The 22,907-nt window shown below is 47.3% G+C and overlaps 1 protein-coding gene across 2 annotated transcripts in view; it reads left to right on the forward strand.

Annotated features, from left to right (window-relative positions):
- Positions 1-13,855, forward strand: part of nbas (NBAS subunit of NRZ tethering complex) — a 284,978-nt gene extending 271,123 nt beyond the window's left edge. For both annotated transcript variants that reach the window (XM_046299129.1, XM_046299130.1), the window contains exons 52-54: positions 8,353-8,506; positions 11,069-11,200; positions 13,284-13,855. In XM_046299129.1, the coding sequence (XP_046155085.1) occupies positions 8,353-8,506; positions 11,069-11,200; positions 13,284-13,559 (562 nt within the window). In that variant the 3' untranslated portion in view covers positions 13,560-13,855. The remainder of the gene's footprint in view (positions 1-8,352; positions 8,507-11,068; positions 11,201-13,283) is intronic.
- The last annotated feature ends 9,052 nt before the right edge of the window (positions 13,856-22,907 follow it).

The raw sequence follows: 22,907 nt of genomic DNA on the forward strand, positions 1-22,907 counted from the left end.
GTATTACAGACACTACCTGTTACCACTAGTATTACAGACACTACCTGTTACCACTAGTTACCACTAGTATTACAGACACTACCTGTTACCACTAGTATTACAGACACTACCTGTTACCACTAGTTACCACTAGTATTACAGACACTACCACTAGTTACCACTAGTTACCGCTAGTATTACAGACACTACCACTAGTTACCACTAGTTACCGCTAGTATTACAGACACTACCACTAGTTACTACTAGTTACCGCTAGTATTACAGACACTACCTGTTACCACTAGTTACCACTAGTATTACAGACACTACCACTAGTTACCACTAGTTACCACTAGTATTACAGACACTACCTGTTACCACTAGTTACCACTAGTAATACAGACACTACCACTAGTTACCACTAGTTACCGCTAGTATTACAGACACTACCTGTTACCACTAGTTACCACTATTATTACAGACACTACCACTAGTTACCACTAGTTACCGCTAGTATTACAGACACTACCTGTTACCACTAGTTACCGCTAGTATTACAGACACTACCTGTTACCACTAGTTACCGCTAGTATTACAGACACTACCTGTTACCACTAGTATTACAGACACTACCTGTTACCACTAGTTACCACTAGTATTACAGACACTACCACTAGTTACCACTAGTTACCGCTAGTATTACAGACACTACCACTAGTTACCACTAGTTACCGCTAGTATTACAGACACTACCTGTTACCACTAGTTACCACTAGTATTACAGACACTACCACTAGTTACCACTAGTATTACAGACACTACCACTAGTTACCACTAGTTACCACTAGTATTACAGACACTACCTGTTACCACTAGTTACCACTAGTAATACAGACACTACCACTAGTTACCACTAGTTACCGCTAGTATTACAGACACTACCACTAGTTACCACTAGTTACCGCTAGTATTACAGACACTACCTGTTACCACTAGTTACCACTAGTATTACAGACACTACCACTAGTTACCACTAGTATTACAGACACTACCACTAGTTACCACTAGTTACCGCTAGTATTACAGACACTACCTGTTACCACTAGTTACCACTAGTATTACAGACACTACCACTAGTTACCACTAGTTACCGCTAGTATTACAGACACTACCTGTTACCACTAGTTACCACTAGTATTACAGACACTACCTGTTACCACTAGTATTACAGACACTACCTGTTACCACTAGTTACCATTAGTATTACAGACACTACCACTAGTTACCACTAGTTACCGCTAGTATTACAGACACTACCTGTTACCACTAGTTACCACTAGTATTACAGACACTACCTGTTACCACTAGTATTACAGACACTACCTGTTACCACTAGTTACCGCTAGTATTACAGACACTACCTGTTACCACTAGTATTACAGACACTACCTGTTACCACTAGTTACCACTAGTATTACAGACACTACCTGTTACCACTAGTATTACAGACACTACCTGTTACCACTAGTTACCACTAGTATTACAGACACTACCTGTTACCACTAGTATTACAGACACTACCTGTTACCACTAGTTACCACTAGTATTACAGACACTACCTGTTACCACTAGTTACCACTAGTATTATAGACACTACCTGTTACCACTAGTTACCACTAGTATTACAGACACTACCTGTTTACAAGTTACCACTAGTATTACAGACACTACCTGTTACCACTAGTATTACAGACACTACCTGTTACCACTAGTATTACAGACACTACATGTTACCACTAGTTACCACTAGTATTACAGACACTACCTGTTACCACTAGTATTACAGACACTACCTGTTACCACTAGTATTACAGACACTACCTGTTACCACTAGTTACCACTAGTATTACAGACACTACCTGTTACCACTAGTATTACAGACACTACCTGTTACCACTAGTTACCACTAGTATTACAGACACTACCTGTTACCACTAGTATTACAGACACTACCCTGTTACCACTAGTTACCACTAGTATTACAGACACTACCTGTTACCACTAGTATTACAGACACTACCTGTTACCACTAGTAATACAGACACTACCTGTTACCACTAGTAATACAGACACTACCTGTTACCACTAGTATTACAGACACTACCTGTTACCACTAGTTACCACTAGTAATACAGACACTACCTGTTACCACTAGTATTACAGACACTACCTGTTACCACTAGTATTACAGACACTACCTGTTACCACTAGTAATACAGACACTACCTGTTACCACTAGTATTACAGACACTACCTGTTACCACTAGTTACCACTAGTAATACAGACACTACCTGTTACCACTAGTATTACAGACACTACCTGTTACCACTAGTTACCTCTAGTATTACAGACACTACCTGTTACCACTAGTATTACAGACACTACCTGTTACCACTAGTTACCACTAGTATTACAGACACTACCTGTTACCACTAGTATTACAGACACTACCTGTTACCACTAGTATTACAGACACTACCTGTTACCACTAGTATTACAGACACTACCTGTTACCACTAGTATTACAGACACTACCTGTTACCACTAGTATTACAGACACTACCTGTTACCACTAGTATTACAGACACTACCACTAGTTACCACTAGTATTACAGACACTACCTGTTACCACTAGTATTACAGACACTACCTGTTACCACTAGTATTACAGACACTACCTGTTACCACTAGTTACCACTAGTAATACAGACACTACCTGTTACCACTAGTATTACAGACACTACCTGTTACCACTAGTATTACAGACACTACCTGTTACCACTAGTATTACAGACACTACCTGTTACCACTAGTATTACAGACACTACCTGTTACCACTAGTATTACAGACACTACCTGTTACCACTAGTATTACAGACACTACCTGTTACCACTAGTATTACAGACACTACCTGTTACCACTAGTATTACAGACACTACCTGTTACCACTAGTATTACAGACACTACCTGTTACCACTAGTTACCACTAGTATTACAGACACTACCTGTTACCACTAGTATTACAGACACTACATGTTACCACTAGTTACCACTAGTAATACAGACACTACCTGTTACCACTAGTATTACAGACACTACCTGTTACCACTAGTTACCACTAGTATTACAGACACTACCTGTTACCACTAGTTACCACTAGTATTACAGACACTACCTGTTACCACTAGTATTACAGACACTACCTGTTACCACTAGTATTACAGACACTACCTGTTACCACTAGTTACCACTAGTATTACAGACACTACCTGTTACCACTAGTATTACAGACACTACCTGTTACCACTAGTTACCACTAGTATTACAGACACTACCACTAGTTACCACTAGTTACCACTAGTATTACAGACACTACCTGTTACCACTAGTATTACAGACACTACCTGTTACCACTAGTTACCACTAGTAATACAGACACTACCTGTTACCACTAGTATTACAGACACTACCTGTTACCACTAGTATTATAGACACTACCTGTTACCACTAGTATTACAGACACTACCTGTTACCACTAGTATTACAGACACTACCTGTTACCACTAGTTACCACTAGTATTACAGACACTACATGTTACCACTAGTATTACAGACACTACCTGTTACCACTAGTTACCACTAGTAATACAGACACTACCTGTTACCACTAGTATTACAGACACTACCTGTTACCACTAGTTACCACTAGTAATACAGACACTACCTGTTACCACTAGTTACCTCTAGTATTACAGACACTACCTGTTACCACTAGTTACCACTAGTAATACAGACACTACCTGTTACCACTAGTATTACAGACACTACCTGTTACCACTAGTATTACAGACACTACCTGTTACCACTAGTTACCACTAGTATTACAGACACTACCTGTTACCACTAGTTACCTCTAGTATTACAGACACTACCTGTTACCACTAGTTACCACTAGTATTATAGACACTACCCTGTTACCACTAGTTACCTCTAGTATTACAGACACTACCCTACAGACATGACCCTGACCCTACCACTGGCATAACCCTACCACTGGCATGACCCTGACCCTAACCCTACCCCTGGCATGACCCTAACCCTACCCCTGGCATGACCCTGACCCTAACCCTACCCCTGGCATGACCCTGACCCTACCCCTGGCATGACCCTGACCCTACCCCTGGCATGACCCTAACCCTACCACTGGCATGACCCTGACCCTAACCCTACCACTGGCATGACCCTGACCCTAACCCTACCACTGGCATGACTCTGACCCTAACCCAACCCCTGGCATGATCCTAACCCTACCCCTGGCATGACCCTAACCCAACCCCTGGCATGATCCTAACCCTACCCCTGGCATGACCCTGACCCTAACCCAACCCCTGGCATGACCCAACCCCTGGCATGACCCTGACCCAACCCCTGGCATGATCCTAACCCTACCCCTGGCATGACCCTGACCCTAACCCTACCCCTGGCATGACCCTAACCCAACCCCTGGCATGATCCTAACCCTACCCCTGGCATGACCCTGACCCTAACCCAACCCCTGGCATGACCCAACCCCTGGCATGACCCTGACCCTAACCCTACCACTGGCATGACCCTGACCCTAACCCTACCACTGGCATGACCCTAACCCTACCACTGGCATGACCCTAACCCTACCCCTGGCATGACCCTAACCCTACCCCTGGCATGACCCTGACCCTAACTCTACCACTGGCATGACCCTGACCCTAACCCTACCACTGGCATGACCCTGACCCTAACCCTACCACTGGCATGACCCTGACCCTAACCCTACCCCTGGCATGACCCTAACCCTACCCCTGGCATGACCCTAACCCTACTCCTGGCATGACCCTAACCCTACCACTGGCATGACCCTAACCCTACCACTGGCATGACCCTAACCCTACCACTGGCATGACCCTAACCCTACCCCTGGCATGACCCTGACCCTAACCCAACCCCTGGCATGATCCTAACCCTACCCCTGGCATGATCCTAACCCTACCCCTGGCATGACCCTGACCCTAACCCAACCCCTGGCATGACCCTAACCCTACCCCTGGCATGACCCTGATCCTAACCCTACCACTGGCATGACCCTGATCCTAACCCTACCACTGGCATGACCCTGACCCTAACCCTACCACTGGCATGACCCTGACCCTAACCCTACCCCTGGCATGACCCTGACCCTAACCCTGGCATGACCCTGACCCTACCACTGGCATGACCCTGACCCTAACCCTACCACTGGCATGACCCTGACCCTAACCCTACCACTGGCATGACCCTGACCCTAACCCTACCACTGGCATGACCCTGACCCTACCCCTGGCATGACCCTGACCCTAACCCTACCCCTGGCATGACCCTGACCCTACCACTGGCATGACCCTGACCCTAACCCTACCCATGGCATGACCCTGACCCTAACCCTACTCCTGGCATGACCCTAACCCTACCATGACCCTGACCCTAACCCTACCCCTGGCATGACCCTGACCCTACCCCTGGCATGACCCTGACCCTAACCCTACCACTGGCATGACCCTGACCCTAACCCTACCATGACCCTGACCCTAACCCTACCACTGGCATGACCCTGACCCTAACCCTACCACTGGCATGACCCTACCCCTACCCCTGGCATGACCCTAACCCTAACCCTGGCATGACCCTAACCCTACCACTGGCATGACCCTGACCCTAACCCTACCATGACCCTGACCATAACCCTACCCCTGGCATGACCCTAACCCTAACCCTGGCATGACCCTAACCCTACCACTGGCATGACCCTGACCCTAACCCTACCACTGGCATGACCCTAACCCTACCCCTGGCATGACCCTGACCCTAACCCTACCACTGGCATGACCCTGACCCTAACCCTACCACTGGCATGACCCTAACACTACCCCTGGCATGACCCTGACCCTAACCCTACCCCTGGCATGACCCTAACCCTACCCCTGGCATGACCCTGACCCTAACCCTACCACTGGCATGACCCTGACCCTTACCCTACCACTGGCATGACCCTGACCCTAACCCTAACATGACCCTAACCCTACCCCTGGCATGACCCTGACCGTAACCCTACCACTGGCATGACCCTGACCCTAACCCTACCACTGGCATGACCCTGACCTTAACCCTACCACTGGCATGACCCTGACCCTAACCCTACCCCTGGCATGACCCTAACCCTGGCATGACCCTGACCCTACCACTGGCATGACCCTGACCCTAACCCTACCACTGACATGACCCTGACCCTAACCCTACCCCTGGCATGACCCTAACCCTACCACTGGCATGACCCTGACCCTAACCCTACCACTGGCATGACCCTGACCCTAACCCTACCACTGGCATGACCCTGACCATAACCCTACCACTGGCATGACCCTAACCCTACCCCTGGCATGACCCTAACCCTACCCCTGGCATGACCCTAACCCTACCATGACCCTAACCCTACCCCTGGCATGACCCTGACCCTAACCCTACCACTGGCATGACCCTGACCCTAACCCTACCACTGACATGACCCTGACCATAACCCTACCCCTGGCATGACCCTGACCCTAACCCAACCCCTGGCATGATCCTAACCCTACCCCTGGCATGACCCTGACCCTAACCCAACCCCTGGCATGATCCTAACCCTACCCCTGGCATGACCCTGACCCTAACCCAACCCCTGGCATGACCCTAACCCTACCCCTGGCATGACCTTGACCCTAACCCTACCCCTGGCATGACCTTGACCCTAACCCTACCCCTGGCATGACCCTAACCCAACCCCTGGCATGACCCTGACCCTACCCCTGGCATGACCCTGACCCTAACCCTACCCCTACCCCTGGCATGACCCTAACCCTATCCCTGGCATGACCCCAACCCTACCCTTGGCATGACCCTGACCCTACCCCTGACATGACCCTATCCCTGACATGACCCTAACCCTGACCCTACCCCTGACATGACCCTGACCATAACCCTACCCCTGGCATGACCCTACCCCTGATCTTACCCCTACCCCTGGCATGACCCTGACCCTACCCCTGGCCTGACCCTGACCCTATCTCTGGCCTGACCCTGACCCTGGCCTGACCCTACCCCTGGCATGACCCTGACATGACCCTGACCCTGGCATGACCCTGACATGACCCTAACCCTGGCATGACCCTAACCCTGATGAGAGCTGACCAGCTCAATGAATAGAACAGATGAGAGCTGACCAGCTAAATGTCTTCTCTCCCTCTCTTCTTCTCTACCTCGTCCTCTCTCCCTCTCTTCTTCTCTCCCTCGTCTTCTTTTCTTCTCTACCTCTTCTTCTCTCCCTCTTCTTCTCTCCCTCTTCTTCTCTCCCTCTCTTGTTCTCTCCCTCTCCCTCTCGTCTTCTCTCCCTCTCTTCTTCTCTCCCTCTCTTCTTCTCTCCCTCTCTTCTTCTCTTCTTCTCTCCCTCTTCTTCTCTCCCTCGTCTTCTCTCCCTCGTCTTCTCTCCCTCGTCTTCTCTCCCTCGTCTTCTCTCCCTCGTCTTCTCTCCCTCGTCTTCTCTCCCTCGTCTTCTCTCCCTCGTCTTCTCTCCCTCGTCTTCTCTCCCTCGTCTTCTCTCCCTCGTCTTCTCTCCCTCGTCTTCTCTCCCTCGTCTTCTCTCCCTCGTCTTCTCTCCCTCGTCTTCTCTCCCTCGTCTTCTCTCCCTCGTCTTCTCTCCCTCGTCTTCTCTCTCTCTCTTCTTCTCTCCCTCTCTTCTTCTCTCCCTCTCTTCTTCTCTCCCTCTCTTCTTCTCTCCCTCTCTTCTTCTCTCCCTCTCTTCTTCTCTCCCTCGTCTTCTCTCCCTCTTCTTCTTTCCCTCTCTTCTTCTCTACCTCGTCTTCTCTCCTCTCTTCTTCTCTACCTCGTCTTCTCTCCCTCTTCTTCTCTCCCTCTCTTCTTCTCTCCCTCATCTTTCTTCTTCCTATTCATCATAACACTTCCCTTGTTTCTCTTCAACTCTCGTCTTCTCTCCTGTCTTCTCCTCAGTCTCATCCCTCCGTCTGTTCCTCCTCTCTTCCTGTCTTCTCAGCCTCAGCCTCATCCCTCGTTCTGTTCCTCCTGTATTCTCAGCCTCAGCCTCATCCCTCGTTCTGTTCCTCCTCTCCTCCTGTCTTCTCAGCCTCATCCCTCGTTCTGTTCCTCCTGTCTTCTCCTCAGTCTCATCCCCCCTTCTGTTCCTCCTCTCTTTGAACCAACACATTTTACAGACCCACACAGTAACCTCTCTTTCTGCATCTCTCCTCAGTGCTCAGTGTGAGCGTAACCCCTGGGTGGTGTTGACCTCTAGCTTAATAGAATGCTGCAGAGGTCACGGGTCAGAGGTCAGACTGGACCTGGGTCAGGAGATCATGAACATGGTCCGCTCCCTCTACCCCTCCAAACACAAACTACCTGCACAGGTAACACCTACCAGTGTGTGTATAGAACTAGACAGTGTAGTATAATGGTATTCTGTGTATAGAACTAGACAGTGTAGTATAATGGTATTCTGTGTAGAACTAGACAGTAGTATAATGGTATTCTGTGTAGAACTAGACAGTAGTATAATGGTATTCTGTGTGTAGAACTAGACAGTAGTATAATGGTATTCTGTGTAGAACTAGACAGTAGTATAATGGTATTCTGTGTAGAACTAGACAGTAGTATAATGGTATTCTGTGTAGAACTAGACAGTGTAGTATAATGGTATTCTGTGTAGAACTAGGCAGTGTAGTATAATGGTATTCTGTGTAGAACTAGACAGTGTAGTATAATGGTATTCTGTGTAGAACTAGACAGTAGTATAATGGTATTCTGTGTAGAACTAGACAGTGTAGTATAATGGTATTCTGTGTAGAACTAGACAGTAGTATAATGGTATTCTGTGTAGAACTAGACAGTAGTATAATGGTATTCTGTGTAGAACTAGACAGTGTAGTATAATGGTATTATATGTAGAACTAGACAGTGTAGTATAATGGTATTCTGTGTAGAACTAGACAGTGTAGTATAATGGTATTCTATGTGTAGAACTAGACAGTAGTATAATGGTATTCTGTGTAGAACTAGACAGTGTAGTATAATGGTATTGTATGTAGAACTAGACAGTAGTATAATGGTATTCTGTGTGTAGAACTAGACAGTAGTATAATGGTATTCTGTGTAGAACTAGGCAGTGTAGTATAATGGTATTATGTGTGTAGAACTAGACAGTGTAGTATAATGGTATTCTGTGTAGAACTAGGCAGTGTAGTATAATGGTATTATGTGTGTAGAACTAGACAGTGTAGTATAATGGTATTCTGTGTAGAACTAGACAGTGTAGTATAATGGTATTCTGTATAGAACTAGACAGTAGTATAATGGTATTCTGTGTAGAACTAGACAGTGTAGTATAATGGTATTCTGTGTAGAACTAGGCAGTGTAGTATAATGGTATTATGTGTGTAGAACTAGACAGTGTAGTATAATGGTATTCTGTGTAGAACTAGACAGTGTAGTATAATGGTATTCTGTATAGAACTAGACAGTAGTATAATGGTATTCTGTGTAGAACTAGACAGTGTAGTATAATGGTATTCTGTGTAGAACTAGACAGTGTAGTATAATGGTATTCTGTGTAGAACTAGACAGTAGTATAATGGTATTCTGTGTAGAACTAGACAGTGTAGTATAATGGTATTCTGTGTAGAACTAGACAGTGTAGTATAATGGTATTCTGTGTAGAACTAGACAGTAGTATAATAGTATTCTGTGTAGAACTAGACAGTGTAGTATAATGGTATTATATGTAGAACTAGACAGTGTAGTATAATGGTATTCTGTGTAGAACTAGACAGTGTAGTATAATGGTATGCTTTGTGATATTACTGGTGATAGTACTACCCCTAAGGTATACTAATCTTTGTGTGGAGAGGAGATGACAGTTTCACTCTGAACACTCTTTTAATTTAAAGCCTATAGAATGAAACCACTAGAGCATGATGGGAGAGAGATTAATATCCATATATTACCACCAGCACCATGCAGCCGTGCATCTCTCTATTTAACATGTACTGCATGTGTGTCCCCCTTCCCAATTCCTCATCCCTCCCTCCCTCCCTTCCCTTCCCTTCCCTCCCTCACTCACCTTCCCTCCCTCACTCACCTTCCCTTCCCTCCCTCACTCACCTTCCCCTCCCTCACTCACCTTCCCTTCCATCCCTCCCTCCCTTCCCTCCCTCACTCACCTCCCTCCCTCACTCACCTTCCCTGCCTCACTCACCTTCCCTCCCTCCCTCCCTCCCTCACCTTCCCCTCCCTCCCTCACTCACCTTCCCTTCCATCCCTCCCTCCCTCACTCACCTTCCCCTCCCTCCCTCACTCACCTTCCCTTCCCTCACTCACCTTCCCTTCCCTCCCTCACTCACCTTCCCTTCCCTCCCTCCCCTCCCTCCCTCCCTCCCTCCCTCCCTCACTCACCTTCCCTTTCCTCCCTCACCTTCCCTTTCCTCCCTCACTCCCCTTCCCTCCCTTCCTCCCTCCCTCACTCACCTTCCCCTCCCTCCCTCACTCACCTTCCCTTCCATCCCTCCCTCCCTCACTCACCTTCCCTTCCCTTCCCTCCCTCCCTCCCTCCCTCCCTCCCTCCCTCCCTCCCTCCCTCCCTCCCTCCCTCCCTCCCTCTCTCTCTCCCTCCCTCCTCTCCCTCCCTCCCTCCCTCCCTCCCTCCCTCACTCACCTTCCCTCCCTCACTCACCTTCCCTTCCATCCCTCCCTCACTCACCTTCCCTTCCCTCCCTCACTCCCCTTCCCTCCCTTCCTCCCTCCCTCCCTCCCTCACTCACCTTCCCCTCCCTCCCTCACTCACCTTCCCTTCCATCCCTCCCTCCTTCCCTCCCTTCCTTCCCTCCCTCCCTCCCTCTCTCCCTCCTCTCCCTCCCTCCCTCCTCTCCCTCCTCTCCCTCCCTCCCTCCCTCCCTCCCTCCCTCCTCTCCCTACAGTGTATCAGACACATGTCCTCTCTGCTCCTGGATCAACCAGGCCTACGGCTCCCAGCTCTTAAACTGATGACCGAGAGTCAAGACCCCCAGCTGTTAGAGCTGGTCCTGGATCAGATCAACAACACCACCGAGGTAACTGGCATCCTCCTCCCTATGACACACAGAATGGGTCTTCTCCTCCCTATGACACACAGAATGGGTCTCCTCCTCCCTATGACACACATAATGGGTCTTCTCCTCCCTATGACACACAGAATGGGTCTCCTCCTCCCTATGACACACAGAATGGGTCTCCTCCTCCCTATGACACACAGAATGGGTCTCCTCCTCCCTATGACACACAGAATGGGTCTCCTCCTCCCTATGACACACAGAATGGGTCTTCTCCTCCCTATGACACACAGAATGGGTCTTCTCCTCCCTATGACACACAGAATGGGTCTTCTCCTCCCTATGACACACAGAATGGGTCTTCTCCTCCCTATGACACACAGAATGGGTCTCCTCCTCCACATTGACTCTGTACCGGTACACCCTGTATATAGCCTCCACATTGACTCTGTACCGGTACCCCCTGTATATAGCCTCCACATTGACTCTGTACCGGTACCCCCTGTATATAGCCTCCACATTGACTCTGTACCTCCTGTATATAGCCTCCACATTGACTCTGTACCAGTACCTCCTGTATAGAGCCTCCACATTGACTCTGTACCGGTGCCCCCTGTATATAGCCTCCACATTGACTCTGTACCGGTACCCCCTGTATATAGCCTCCACATTGACTCTGTACCGGTACACCCTGTATATAGCCTCCATATTGACTCTGTGTACCTGGCCTCCACATTGACTCTGTATATAGCCTCCACATTGACTCTGTACCGGTGCCCCCTGTATATAGCCTCCACATTGACTCTGTACCGGTACCCCCTGTATATAGCCTCCACATTGACTCTGTACCGGTACCCCCTGTATATAGCCTCCACATTGACTCTGTACCGGTGCCCCCTGTATATAGCCTCCACATTGACTCTGGACTGGTACCCCCTGTATATAGCCTCCACATGGACTCTGTACCGTAACACCCTGTATATAGCCTCCACATTGACTCTGTACCATAACACCCTGTATATAGCCTCCACATTGACTCTGTACCGTAACACCCTGTATATAGCCTCCACATTGACTCTGTACTGGTACCCCCTGTATATAGCCTCCACATTGACTCTGTACCGGTACCCCCTGTATATAGCCCCCACATTGACTCTGTACTGGTACCCCCTGTATATAGCCTCCACATTGACTCTGTACCGGTATCCCCTGTATATAGCCTCCACACTGACTCTTTACCGGTACCCCCTGTATATAGCCTCCACATTGACTCTGTACCGGTACCCCCTGTATATAGCCTCCACATTGACTCTGTACCAGTACCCCCTGTATATAGCCTCCACATTGACTCTGTACTGGTACCCCCTGTATATAGCCTCCACATTGACTCTACTGGTACCCCCTGTATATAGCCTCCACATTGACTCTGTACTGGTATCCCCTGTATATAGCCTCCACATTGACTCTGTACTGGTACCCCCTGTATATAGCCTCCACATTGACTCTGTACCGGTACCCCCTGTATATAGCCTCCACATTGACTCTGTACTGGTACCCCCTGTATATAGCCTCCACATTGACTCTGTACCGGTACCCCCTGTATATAGCCTCCACATTGACTCTGTACCGGTACCCCCTGTATATAGCCTCCACATTGACTCTGTACTGGTACCCCCTGTATATAGCCTCCACATTGACTCTGTACTGGTATCCCCTGTATATAGCCTCCACATTGACTCTGTACTGGTATCCCCTGTATATATTGTTATTTACTGCTGCTATTTAATGACTTATCTCTTATTCTTATCCATATTTGTTTAAACTGCATTGTTAGTTAGGGGCTCGAAAGTAAGGATTTCACTAAGGTCTACATCTGTTGTATTCAGACAAATATAATTTGATTTGACATGGGAGCTGATCAGCTAAATGAATAGAACACACCACAGCACACACACACACACACACACACACACACACACACAGACACACACAGTGACACAAACTCAAAAGGGGAGTTCAGAGGTCACGGTAGGACATAGATGAAGAAGGAAACGTGAGGTTGGGGTTGTCTCCTGTGATTTTAACCATGTACCCTGTCTCCCAGGTGTGTGACTCTACCTGCGACCCAGAGCTCCTGTCTCTCCTGCTGGATGCTGGTCTCCTGGTGGGGTGTGTACCGTCCCCTCTCTACCCTCCTCTCAGCGCCCACCTGCTCTCGAGACACCGGGAGGGAGGTTGGGACGTGGAGAAGGCTGCGTCAGAGCTGCTCCAGGCTGGGTACCGAGCTCAGGCCGGCTCCCTGCTTCTGGTCTACCGGGGAACTCACCCGGGCCTCAGCACGTTTAATACAGCGCTCACTGTCATTAAGAAGTGGCTCTGAGGTACTGGAGAGGAAGCCGGACAGACGCTCTTATTGACTCTAGATCGTTTAGCCGCTGTCATTGTGTTTCCTAATCTCTATTCATTACTAGAAAACAAATTGGCCCTGAAAACCCCATACACGCACGTGCCCCAGCTCTCTCTCACGCGCACTGGCCAATAGGATGTTGTTGTTTCATGTCGTTAAGTGGAAGACTCGTTCTGTTGTTTTTACGATTGGCTGTCCAGTGTTCTGATACACGTGCTTTGACCTGAAATATTACACAAATAAAGAATTAAAATCCATATTAAATCCAATTAAATACTAATTGTTGTCCTACAATTGATTAAGTTGGAAGGTAATTAGTGATGATTTGATCTGTCTAATGTTTTCCTGGTTGTATTCAGTGACTTTCCTCTTCCAGTCGTTTGGTTGTTGTTGTTCCTGGATCCACACGGAGTCGTCTTGACAGAATCATTTTGAGGTCTGGAAAACATCTGAAAGTTTTCCTTTTGAAAACGGCTCTCTTCTCTCTTCTTCAGAGACCGTAGGGGGAGAGGGGGAGGGTAGGGAGAGGGGAGGGGGGGAGAGGGTGAGAGAGAGTGAGTAGGGAGAGAGAGAGAGAGAGACAGAGTGAGTAGAGAGAGGGGGAGGGAGGGAGAGGGTGAGTAGGGAGAGGGGGAGGGAGGGAGAGGGAGAGAGAGAGTGAGTAGGGAGAGAGAGAGAGACAGAGTGAGTAGAGAGAGGGGAGGGAGGGAGAGGGTGAGGGAGGGAGAGGGTGAGGGAGAGGGTAGGGAGAGAGAGTGAGAGAGTAGGGAGAGAGAGTGAGAGAGTAGGGAGAGAGAGAGAGTGAGTAGGGAGAGAGAGAGAGAGAGTAGGGAGAGAGAGAGAGAGAGAGAGTAGGGAGAGAGAGAGAGAGAGAGAGAGAGTAGGGAGAGAGAGTGAGTAGGGAGAGAGTGAGTGAGTAGGGAGAGAGTGAGAGAGAAGGGAGAGAGTGAGAGAGAAGGGAGAGAGAGTGAGTAGGGAGAGAGAGTGAGTAGGGAGAGAGAGTGAGTAGGGAGAGAGTGAGAGAGAAGGGAGAGAGTGAGAGAGAAGGGAGAGAGTGAGAGAGAAGGGAGAGAGAGTGAGTAGGGAGAGAGAGAGAGTAGGGAGAGAGAGTAGAGAGAGAGAGAGAGTAGAGAGAGGGAGAGAGAGAGAGGGAGAGAGAGAGAGGGAGGGAGGGACAGAGTGAGGAGGGAGGGACAGAGTGAGGAGGGAGGGACAGAGTGAGGAGGGAGGGACAGAGTGAGGAGGGAGGGACAGAGTGAGGAGGGAGGGACAGAGTGAGGAGGGAGGGACAGAGTGAGGAGGGAGGGACAGAGTGAGGAGGGAGGGACAGAGTGAGGAGGGAGGGACAGAGTGAGGAGGGAGGGAGGGAGAGAGTGAGGAGGGAGGGAGGGAGAGAGTGAGGAGGGAGGGAGGGAGAGAGTGAGGAGGGAGGGAGGGACAGAGTGAGGAGGGAGGGAGGGACAGAGTGAGGAGGGAGGGAGGGACAGAGTGAGGAGGGAGGGAGGGACAGAGTGAGGAGGGAGGGAGGGACAGAGAGAGAGTGAGAGAGAGAGAGAGAGAGGAGGGAGGGACAGAGTGAGGAGGGAGGGACAGAGTGAGGAGGGAGGGACAGAGTGAGGAGGGAGGGAGGGACAGAGTGAGGAGGGAGGGAGGGACAGAGTGAGGAGGGAGGGAGGGACAGAGTGAGGAGGGAGGGAGGGACAGAGTGAGGAGGGAGGGAGGGACAGAGTGAGGAGGGAGGGAGGGACAGAGTGAGGAGGGAGGGAGGGACAGAGTGAGGAGGGAGGGAGGGACAGAGTGAGGAGGGAGGGAGAGAGTAGGGAGAAAGAGAGTGTAGGGCGGGGGAGTGAGAGTGAGGAGAAAGAGAGTGTAGGGCGGGGGAGTGAGGAGAGAGGGAGAGTGAGGAGAGAGGGAGAGTGAGGAGAGAGGGAGAGTGAGGAGAGAGGGAGAGTGAGGAGAGAGGGAGAGTGAGGAGGGAGGGAGAGTGAGGAGGGAGGGAGAGAGAGAGTGGAGGAAAATAACATTGGCCCCTGAGGGGAAGAGAAGGAGGAGAGACGTTATCTCTTTCTAAGAATGCATTTACCTCACGTCTAAGTCCTTTGTGACGCAGAGGGAGAAGAGAGGGAGGAGAGGAAAGCCCCTGTTCCTGTGCAGACAGAACAAAGGGAATCTCTTATCCAGCAGATAAGATGGAGGTAGAGAGAAGGGAGAAGGAGGTGGTGAAAGAGGTGTTGAGTTGGAGAGAAAGAAGAAGATGACTACAGCAAGGGTGGGAAGGGGAGAGAGAATGAGTTCCTTTTAGAGAGAGGAATAGTTAGTTTTAGAGAGAGAATGAGTTCGTTTTAAAGTTTTAGATTGAATTAGATTTATAGTTTTAAGAGAGAATTAGATTTAGCGTTTTAGAGAGAGAATTAGTTAGTTTTAGAGAGGTTAGATTTAGCTTTTTAGAGAGAATTAGCATTAACGTTTTAGAGAATTAGCATTAGTGTTTTAGAGAGAATTAGAGTTAACGTTTTAGAGAGAATTAGCATTAACGTTTTAGAGAATTAGCGTTAGTGTTTTAGAGAGAATTAGAGTTAATGTTTTAGAGAGAATTAGAGTTAACGTTTTAGAGAGAGAATTAGCATTAACGTTTTAGAGAATTAGCATTAACGTTTTACAGAGAATTAGCATTAACGTTTTAGAGAGAGAATTAGAGTTAGCGTTTAAGAGAAAGTTATTACCAAGGATTATCCAGCAAACTTTCTGACAAACCAGCGACCAGTAAAAGAAGCACAACAGAAACACGAACTGATCATTTAGAATTAAATAACATTACAATAATCTGTAGATATTTAACTTTATAGCGGCCGAATGCTCAGTTAAAAGGCTACCAAGCTAGCTAGGAAAAGAAACAGAACCGGCTGCAACATTAATCAGTGTGAAGTGAGAGATGTGAAGCCCAATAATGGCAGCAGAGTTTCTCTCCCACCCAAATCCAGAGGTCTATTTTGCCCCCTGCTCGCTGGTTTCCCTGTGTGCAGTACAGTACCCCTTGGATATTAAACATGACGAGGCACGGAAAGAGAAGCTCCTCATGGACAATCCAGAGACACTTTTTGCCGACTGCTACAAAATGGGCCCATAAGAGATGTCATCTTCCACACAGACCATCACTGTTATAAGAGAACACCAACCCTCTTTCAAGAGAAAGGTTATAGGTGCAGGGTGGAAAATGAGAATAGTGTAAAACGAGGACCCTGTGACTGAGACCCTGTGACTGAGACGCCTTCTGTCAACCTGTACAACAACTGAACAGTGGTGGAGGCCAACTTCTTACATTAACAGATGACCACACAGCCCAGCTAACAGACGAACACACGGCCCAGCTAACAGAGGACCACACAGCCCAGCTAACAGAGGACCACACAGCCCAGCTAACAGAGGACCACACAGCCCAGCTAACAGAGGAACACACAGCCCAGCTAACAGAGGACCACACGGCCCAGCTAACAGAGGACCAGACAGCCCAGCTAACAGAGGACCACACAGCCCAGCTAACAGACGAACACACGGCCCAGCTAACAGAGGACCACACGGCCCAGCTAACAGAGGACCAGACAGCCCAGCTAACAGAGGACCACACGGCCCAGCTAACAGAGGACCACACGGCCCAGCTAACAGAGGACCACACAGCCCAGCTAACAGAGGAACACACAGCCCAGCTAACAGAGGACCACACAGCCCAGCTAACAGAGGACCACACAGCCCAGCTAACAGAGGACCACACGGCCCAGCTAACAGAGGACCACACGGCCCAGCTAACAGAGGAACACACGGCCCAGCTAACAGAGGAACACACAGCCCAGCTAACAGAGGACCACACGGCCCAGCTAACAGAGGAACACACGGCCCAGCTAACAGAGGACCACACGGCCCAGCTAACAGAGGAACACACGGCCCACTAATTAACACACCCACATTACAGAGGAAAGGCCCAGCTAACAGAGGAACACAGAGTCAGAGAGCCCAGCTAACAGAGGACCTGCCCAGTCATAGAGGCTGCCCAGCCAGGGTGGACCTGGTCAGCCAACAGAGGCTGTTCTAGTCCAGGGTGGACCTGGTCACAGAGACCACACGGCCCAGTCCAGGGTGGACCTGGTCAACAGAGGACCACACGGTTCTAGTCCAGTGGACCTGGGCATAGAGGCTGTTCAGTCCAGGGTGGACCCTGGTCAGCTAAACAGAGGCTGGCCCAGTAAACAGAGGTGGACCTGGGCTAAACAGAGACCACAGGCCCAGTAAACAGAGGACCACACGGCCCAGCTAAACAGAGGACCACACGGACTAAACAGGGACCACAGTGGCTGTAAACAGTGACCACACGGGTGGACCTGGCCCAGCTAACAGAGGAACACACAGAGGACCACACGGCCCAGCTAACAGAGGACCTGTTCTAGACCACACGGCCCAGCTAACAGAGGACCACACGGCCCAGCTAACAGAGGACCAGCCCAGCTAACAGAGGACACAGCCCAGCTAACAGAGGAACACACAGCCCAGCTAACAGAGGACCACACAGCCCAGCACAGAGGAACACACGGCCCAGTGAACACACTGGTCAGCTAACAGAGGACCACTGGCCCAGCTAACAGAGGTAACACACCTGGTCATTAGTAAAGGCTCCACAGAGTCAGCAGGGTGGACCTGGTCATAGAGGCTGTTCTAGTGCAGGGTGGACCTGGTCATAGAGGCTGTTCTAGTCTACAGCTTCTTCACCTGGTCATAGCACTGTTCTAGTCCATGTTGGACCTGGTCATAGACCATGATTCTACATGTTGGGTGGACCTGGGCATACAGGCTGATTCTAGTCCAGGTTGGACCTTCTACACCATGATTCTACATGTTGAACACACCATTCTACACCATGATTCTAGGTTGAACACACCATTCTACACCATGATTCTACATGTTGAACACACCATTCTAGACAATGATTCTACATGGACCTGAACACACCATTCTACACCATGATTCTACATGTTGAACACACCATTCTAGACCATGATTCTACATGTTGAACACACCATTCTACACCATGATTCTACATGTTGAACACACCATTCTACACCATGATTCTACATGTTGAACACACCATTCTACACCATGATTCTACATGTTGAACACACCATTCTACACCATGATTCTACATGTTGAACACACCATTCTAGACAATGATTCTACATGTTGAACACACCATGATTCTACATGTTGAACACACCATTCTACACCATGATTCTACATGTTGAACACACCATTCTACATGTTGAACACACCATTCTACACCATGATTTTACATGTTGAACACACCATTCTAGACAATGATTCTACATGTTGAACACACCATGATTCTACATGTTGAACACACCATTCTACACCATGATTCTACATGTTGAACACACCATTCTACATGTTGAACACACCATTCTACACCATGATTCTACATGTTGAACACACCATTCTACACAGTGATTCTGCATGTTGAACACGACATTCTAGACCATGATTCTACATGTTGAACACACCATTCTAGACAATGATTCTACATGTTGAACACACCATGATTCTTCATGTTGAACACACCATGATTCTTCATGTTGAACACACCATGATTCTTCATGTTGAACACACCATGATTCTTCATGTTGAACACACCATGATTCTTCATGTTGAACACACCATGATTCTACATGTTGAACACACCATTCTAGACAATGATTCTACATGTTGAACACACCATGATTCTACATGTTGAACACACCATTCTACACCATGATTCTACATGTTGAACACACCATTCTACACCATGATTCTACATGTTGAACACACCATTCTACATGTTGAACACGCCATTCTACACCATGATTCTACATGTTGAACACGCCATTCTACACCATGATTCTACATGTTGAACACACCATTCTACACCATGATTCTACATGTTGAACACACCATTCTACACCATGATTCTACATGTTGAACACACCATTCTACACCATGATTCTACATGTTGAACACACCATTCTAGACAATGATTCTACATGTTGAACACACCATGATTCTTCATGTTGAACACACCATGATTCTACATGTTGAACACACCATTCTAGACAATGATTCTACATGTTGAACACACCATGATTCTTCATGTTGAACACACCATGATTCTACATGTTGAACACACCATTCTAGACAATGATTCTACATGTTGAACACACCATGATTCTACATGTTGAACACACTATTCTACTACACCGTGATTCTACATGTTGAACACACCATTCTACACCATGATTCTACATGTTGAACACACCATTCTAGGCCATGATTCTACATGTTGAACACACCACTCTACACCGTGATTCTACATGTTGAACACACCATTCTACACCATGATTCTACATGTTGAACACACCATTCTACACCATGATTCTACATGTTGAACACCATTCTAGACCATGATTCCACATGGTGAACACACCATTCTACACCATGATTCCACATGGTGAACACACCATTCTAGACCATGATTCTACATGTTGAACACACCATTCTACACCATGATTCTACATGTTGAACACACCATTCTACATGTTGAACACACCATTCTACACACCATTCTACATGTTGAACACACCATTCTAGACCATGATTCCACATGGTGAACACACCATTCTACACAATGATTCCACATGGTGAACACACCATTCTAGACCATGATTCTACATGTTGAACACACCATTCTACATGTTGAACACACCATTCTACACCATGATTCTACATGTTGAGCACACCATTCTACACCATGATTCTACATGTTGAACACACCATTCTACACCATGATTCTACATGTTGAACACACCATTCTAGACAATGATTCTACATGTTGAACACACCATGATTCTTCATGTTGAACACACCATGATTCTTCATGTTGAACACACCATTCTAGACAATGATTCTACATGTTGAACACACCATAATTCTTCATGTTGAACACACCATGATTCTACATGTTGAACACACCATTCTAGGCCAAGATTCTACATGTTGAACACACCATTCTACACCGTGATTCTACATGTTGAACACACCATTCTACACCATGATTCCACATGGTGAACACACCATTCTACATGTTGAACACACCATTCTACATGTTGAACACACCATTCTACACCATGATTCCACATGGTGAACACACCATTCTACACCATGATTCCACATGGTGAACACACCATTCTAGACCATGATTCCACATGGTGAACACACCATTCTAGACCATGATTCAACATGTTGAACACACCATTCTACATGTTGAACACACCATTCTACACCATGATTCTACATGTTGAGCACACCATTCTACACCATGATTCTACATGTTGAACACACCATTCTACACTGTGATTCTGCATGTTGAACACGCCATTCTAGACCATGATTCTACATGTTGAACACACCATTCTAGACAATGATTCTACATGTTGAACACACCATGATTCTACATGTTGAACACACCATTCTACACCATGATTCTACATGTTGAACACACCATTCTAGCCATTCTACACCAGATTCTACATGTTGAACACACCATTCTACACCATGATTCTACATGTTGAACACACCATTCTACACCATGATTCTACATGGTGAACACACCATTCTACACCATGATTCTACATGTTGAACACACCATTCTACACCATGATTTAAACACACCATTCTACACTGTGATTCTACATGTTGAACACACCATTCTACACCATGATTCTACATGTTGAACACACCATTCTAGACAATGATTCTACATGTTGAACACACCATGATTCTTCATGTTGAACACACCATGATTCTACATGTTGAACACACCATTCTAGACAATGATTCTACATGTTGAACACACCATGATTCTACATGTTGAACACACCATTCTACTACACCGTGATTCTACATGTTGAACACACCATTCTACACCATGATTCTACATGTTGAACACACCATTCTACACCATGATTCTACATGTTGAACACACCATTCTAGGCCATGATTCTACATGTTGAACACACCATGATTCTTCATGTTGAACACACCATGATTCTACATGTTGAACACACCATTCTACACCATGATTCTACATGTTGAACACACCATTCTAGACCATGATTCTACATGGTGAACACACCATTCTACACCATGATTCTACATGTTGAACACACCATTCTAGACAATGATTCTACATGTTGAACACACCATGATTCTTCATGTTGAACACACCATGATTCTACATGTTGAACACACCATTCTACACCATGATTCTACATGTTGAACACACCATTCTAGACCATGATTCTACATGTTGAACACACCATTCTACACCATGATTCTACATGTTGAACACACCATTCTACACCATGATTCTACATGTTGAACACACCATTCTACACCATGATTCTACATGTTGAACACACCATTCTAGACCATGATTCTACATGTTGAACACACCATTCTACACCATGATTCTACATGTTGAACACACCATTCTAGACCATGATTCTACATGTTGAACACACCATTCTACACCATGATTCTACATGTTGAACACACCATTCTACACCATGATTCTACATGTTGAACACACCATTCTACATGTTGAACACACCATTCTAGACCATGATTCTACATGTTGAACACACCATTCTACACCATGATTCTACATGTTGAACACACCATTCTAGACCATGATTCTACATGTTGAACACACCATTCTACACCATGATTCTAAATCAAATCAAATCAAATCAAATTTATTTATATAGCCCTTCGTACATCAGCTGATATCTCAAAGTGCTGTACAGAAACCCAGCCTAAAACCCCAAACAGCAAACAATGCAGGTGTAAAAGCACGGTGGCTAGGAAAAACTCCCTAGAAAGGCCAAAACCTAGGAAGAAACCTAGAGAGGAACCGGGCTATGTGGGGTGGCCAGTCCTCTTCTGGCTGTGCCGGGTAGAGATTATAACAGAAAATGACCAAGATGTTCAAATGTTCATAAATGACCAGCATGGTCAAATAATAATAAGGCAGAACAGTTGAAACTGGAGCAGCAGCACAGTCAGGTGGACTGGGGACAGCAAGGAGCCATCATGTCAGGTAGTCCTGGGGCACGGTCCTAGGGCTCAGGTCCTCCGAGAGAGAGAAAGAAAGAGAGAATTAGAGAGAGCATATGTGGGGTGGCCAGTCCTCTTCTGGCTGTGCCGGGTGGAGATTATAACAGAACG

Source organism: Oncorhynchus gorbuscha, linkage group LG14 (assembly GCF_021184085.1).
Source record: "Oncorhynchus gorbuscha isolate QuinsamMale2020 ecotype Even-year linkage group LG14, OgorEven_v1.0, whole genome shotgun sequence".
Classification (NCBI taxonomy): domain Eukaryota; kingdom Metazoa; phylum Chordata; class Actinopteri; order Salmoniformes; family Salmonidae; genus Oncorhynchus; species Oncorhynchus gorbuscha.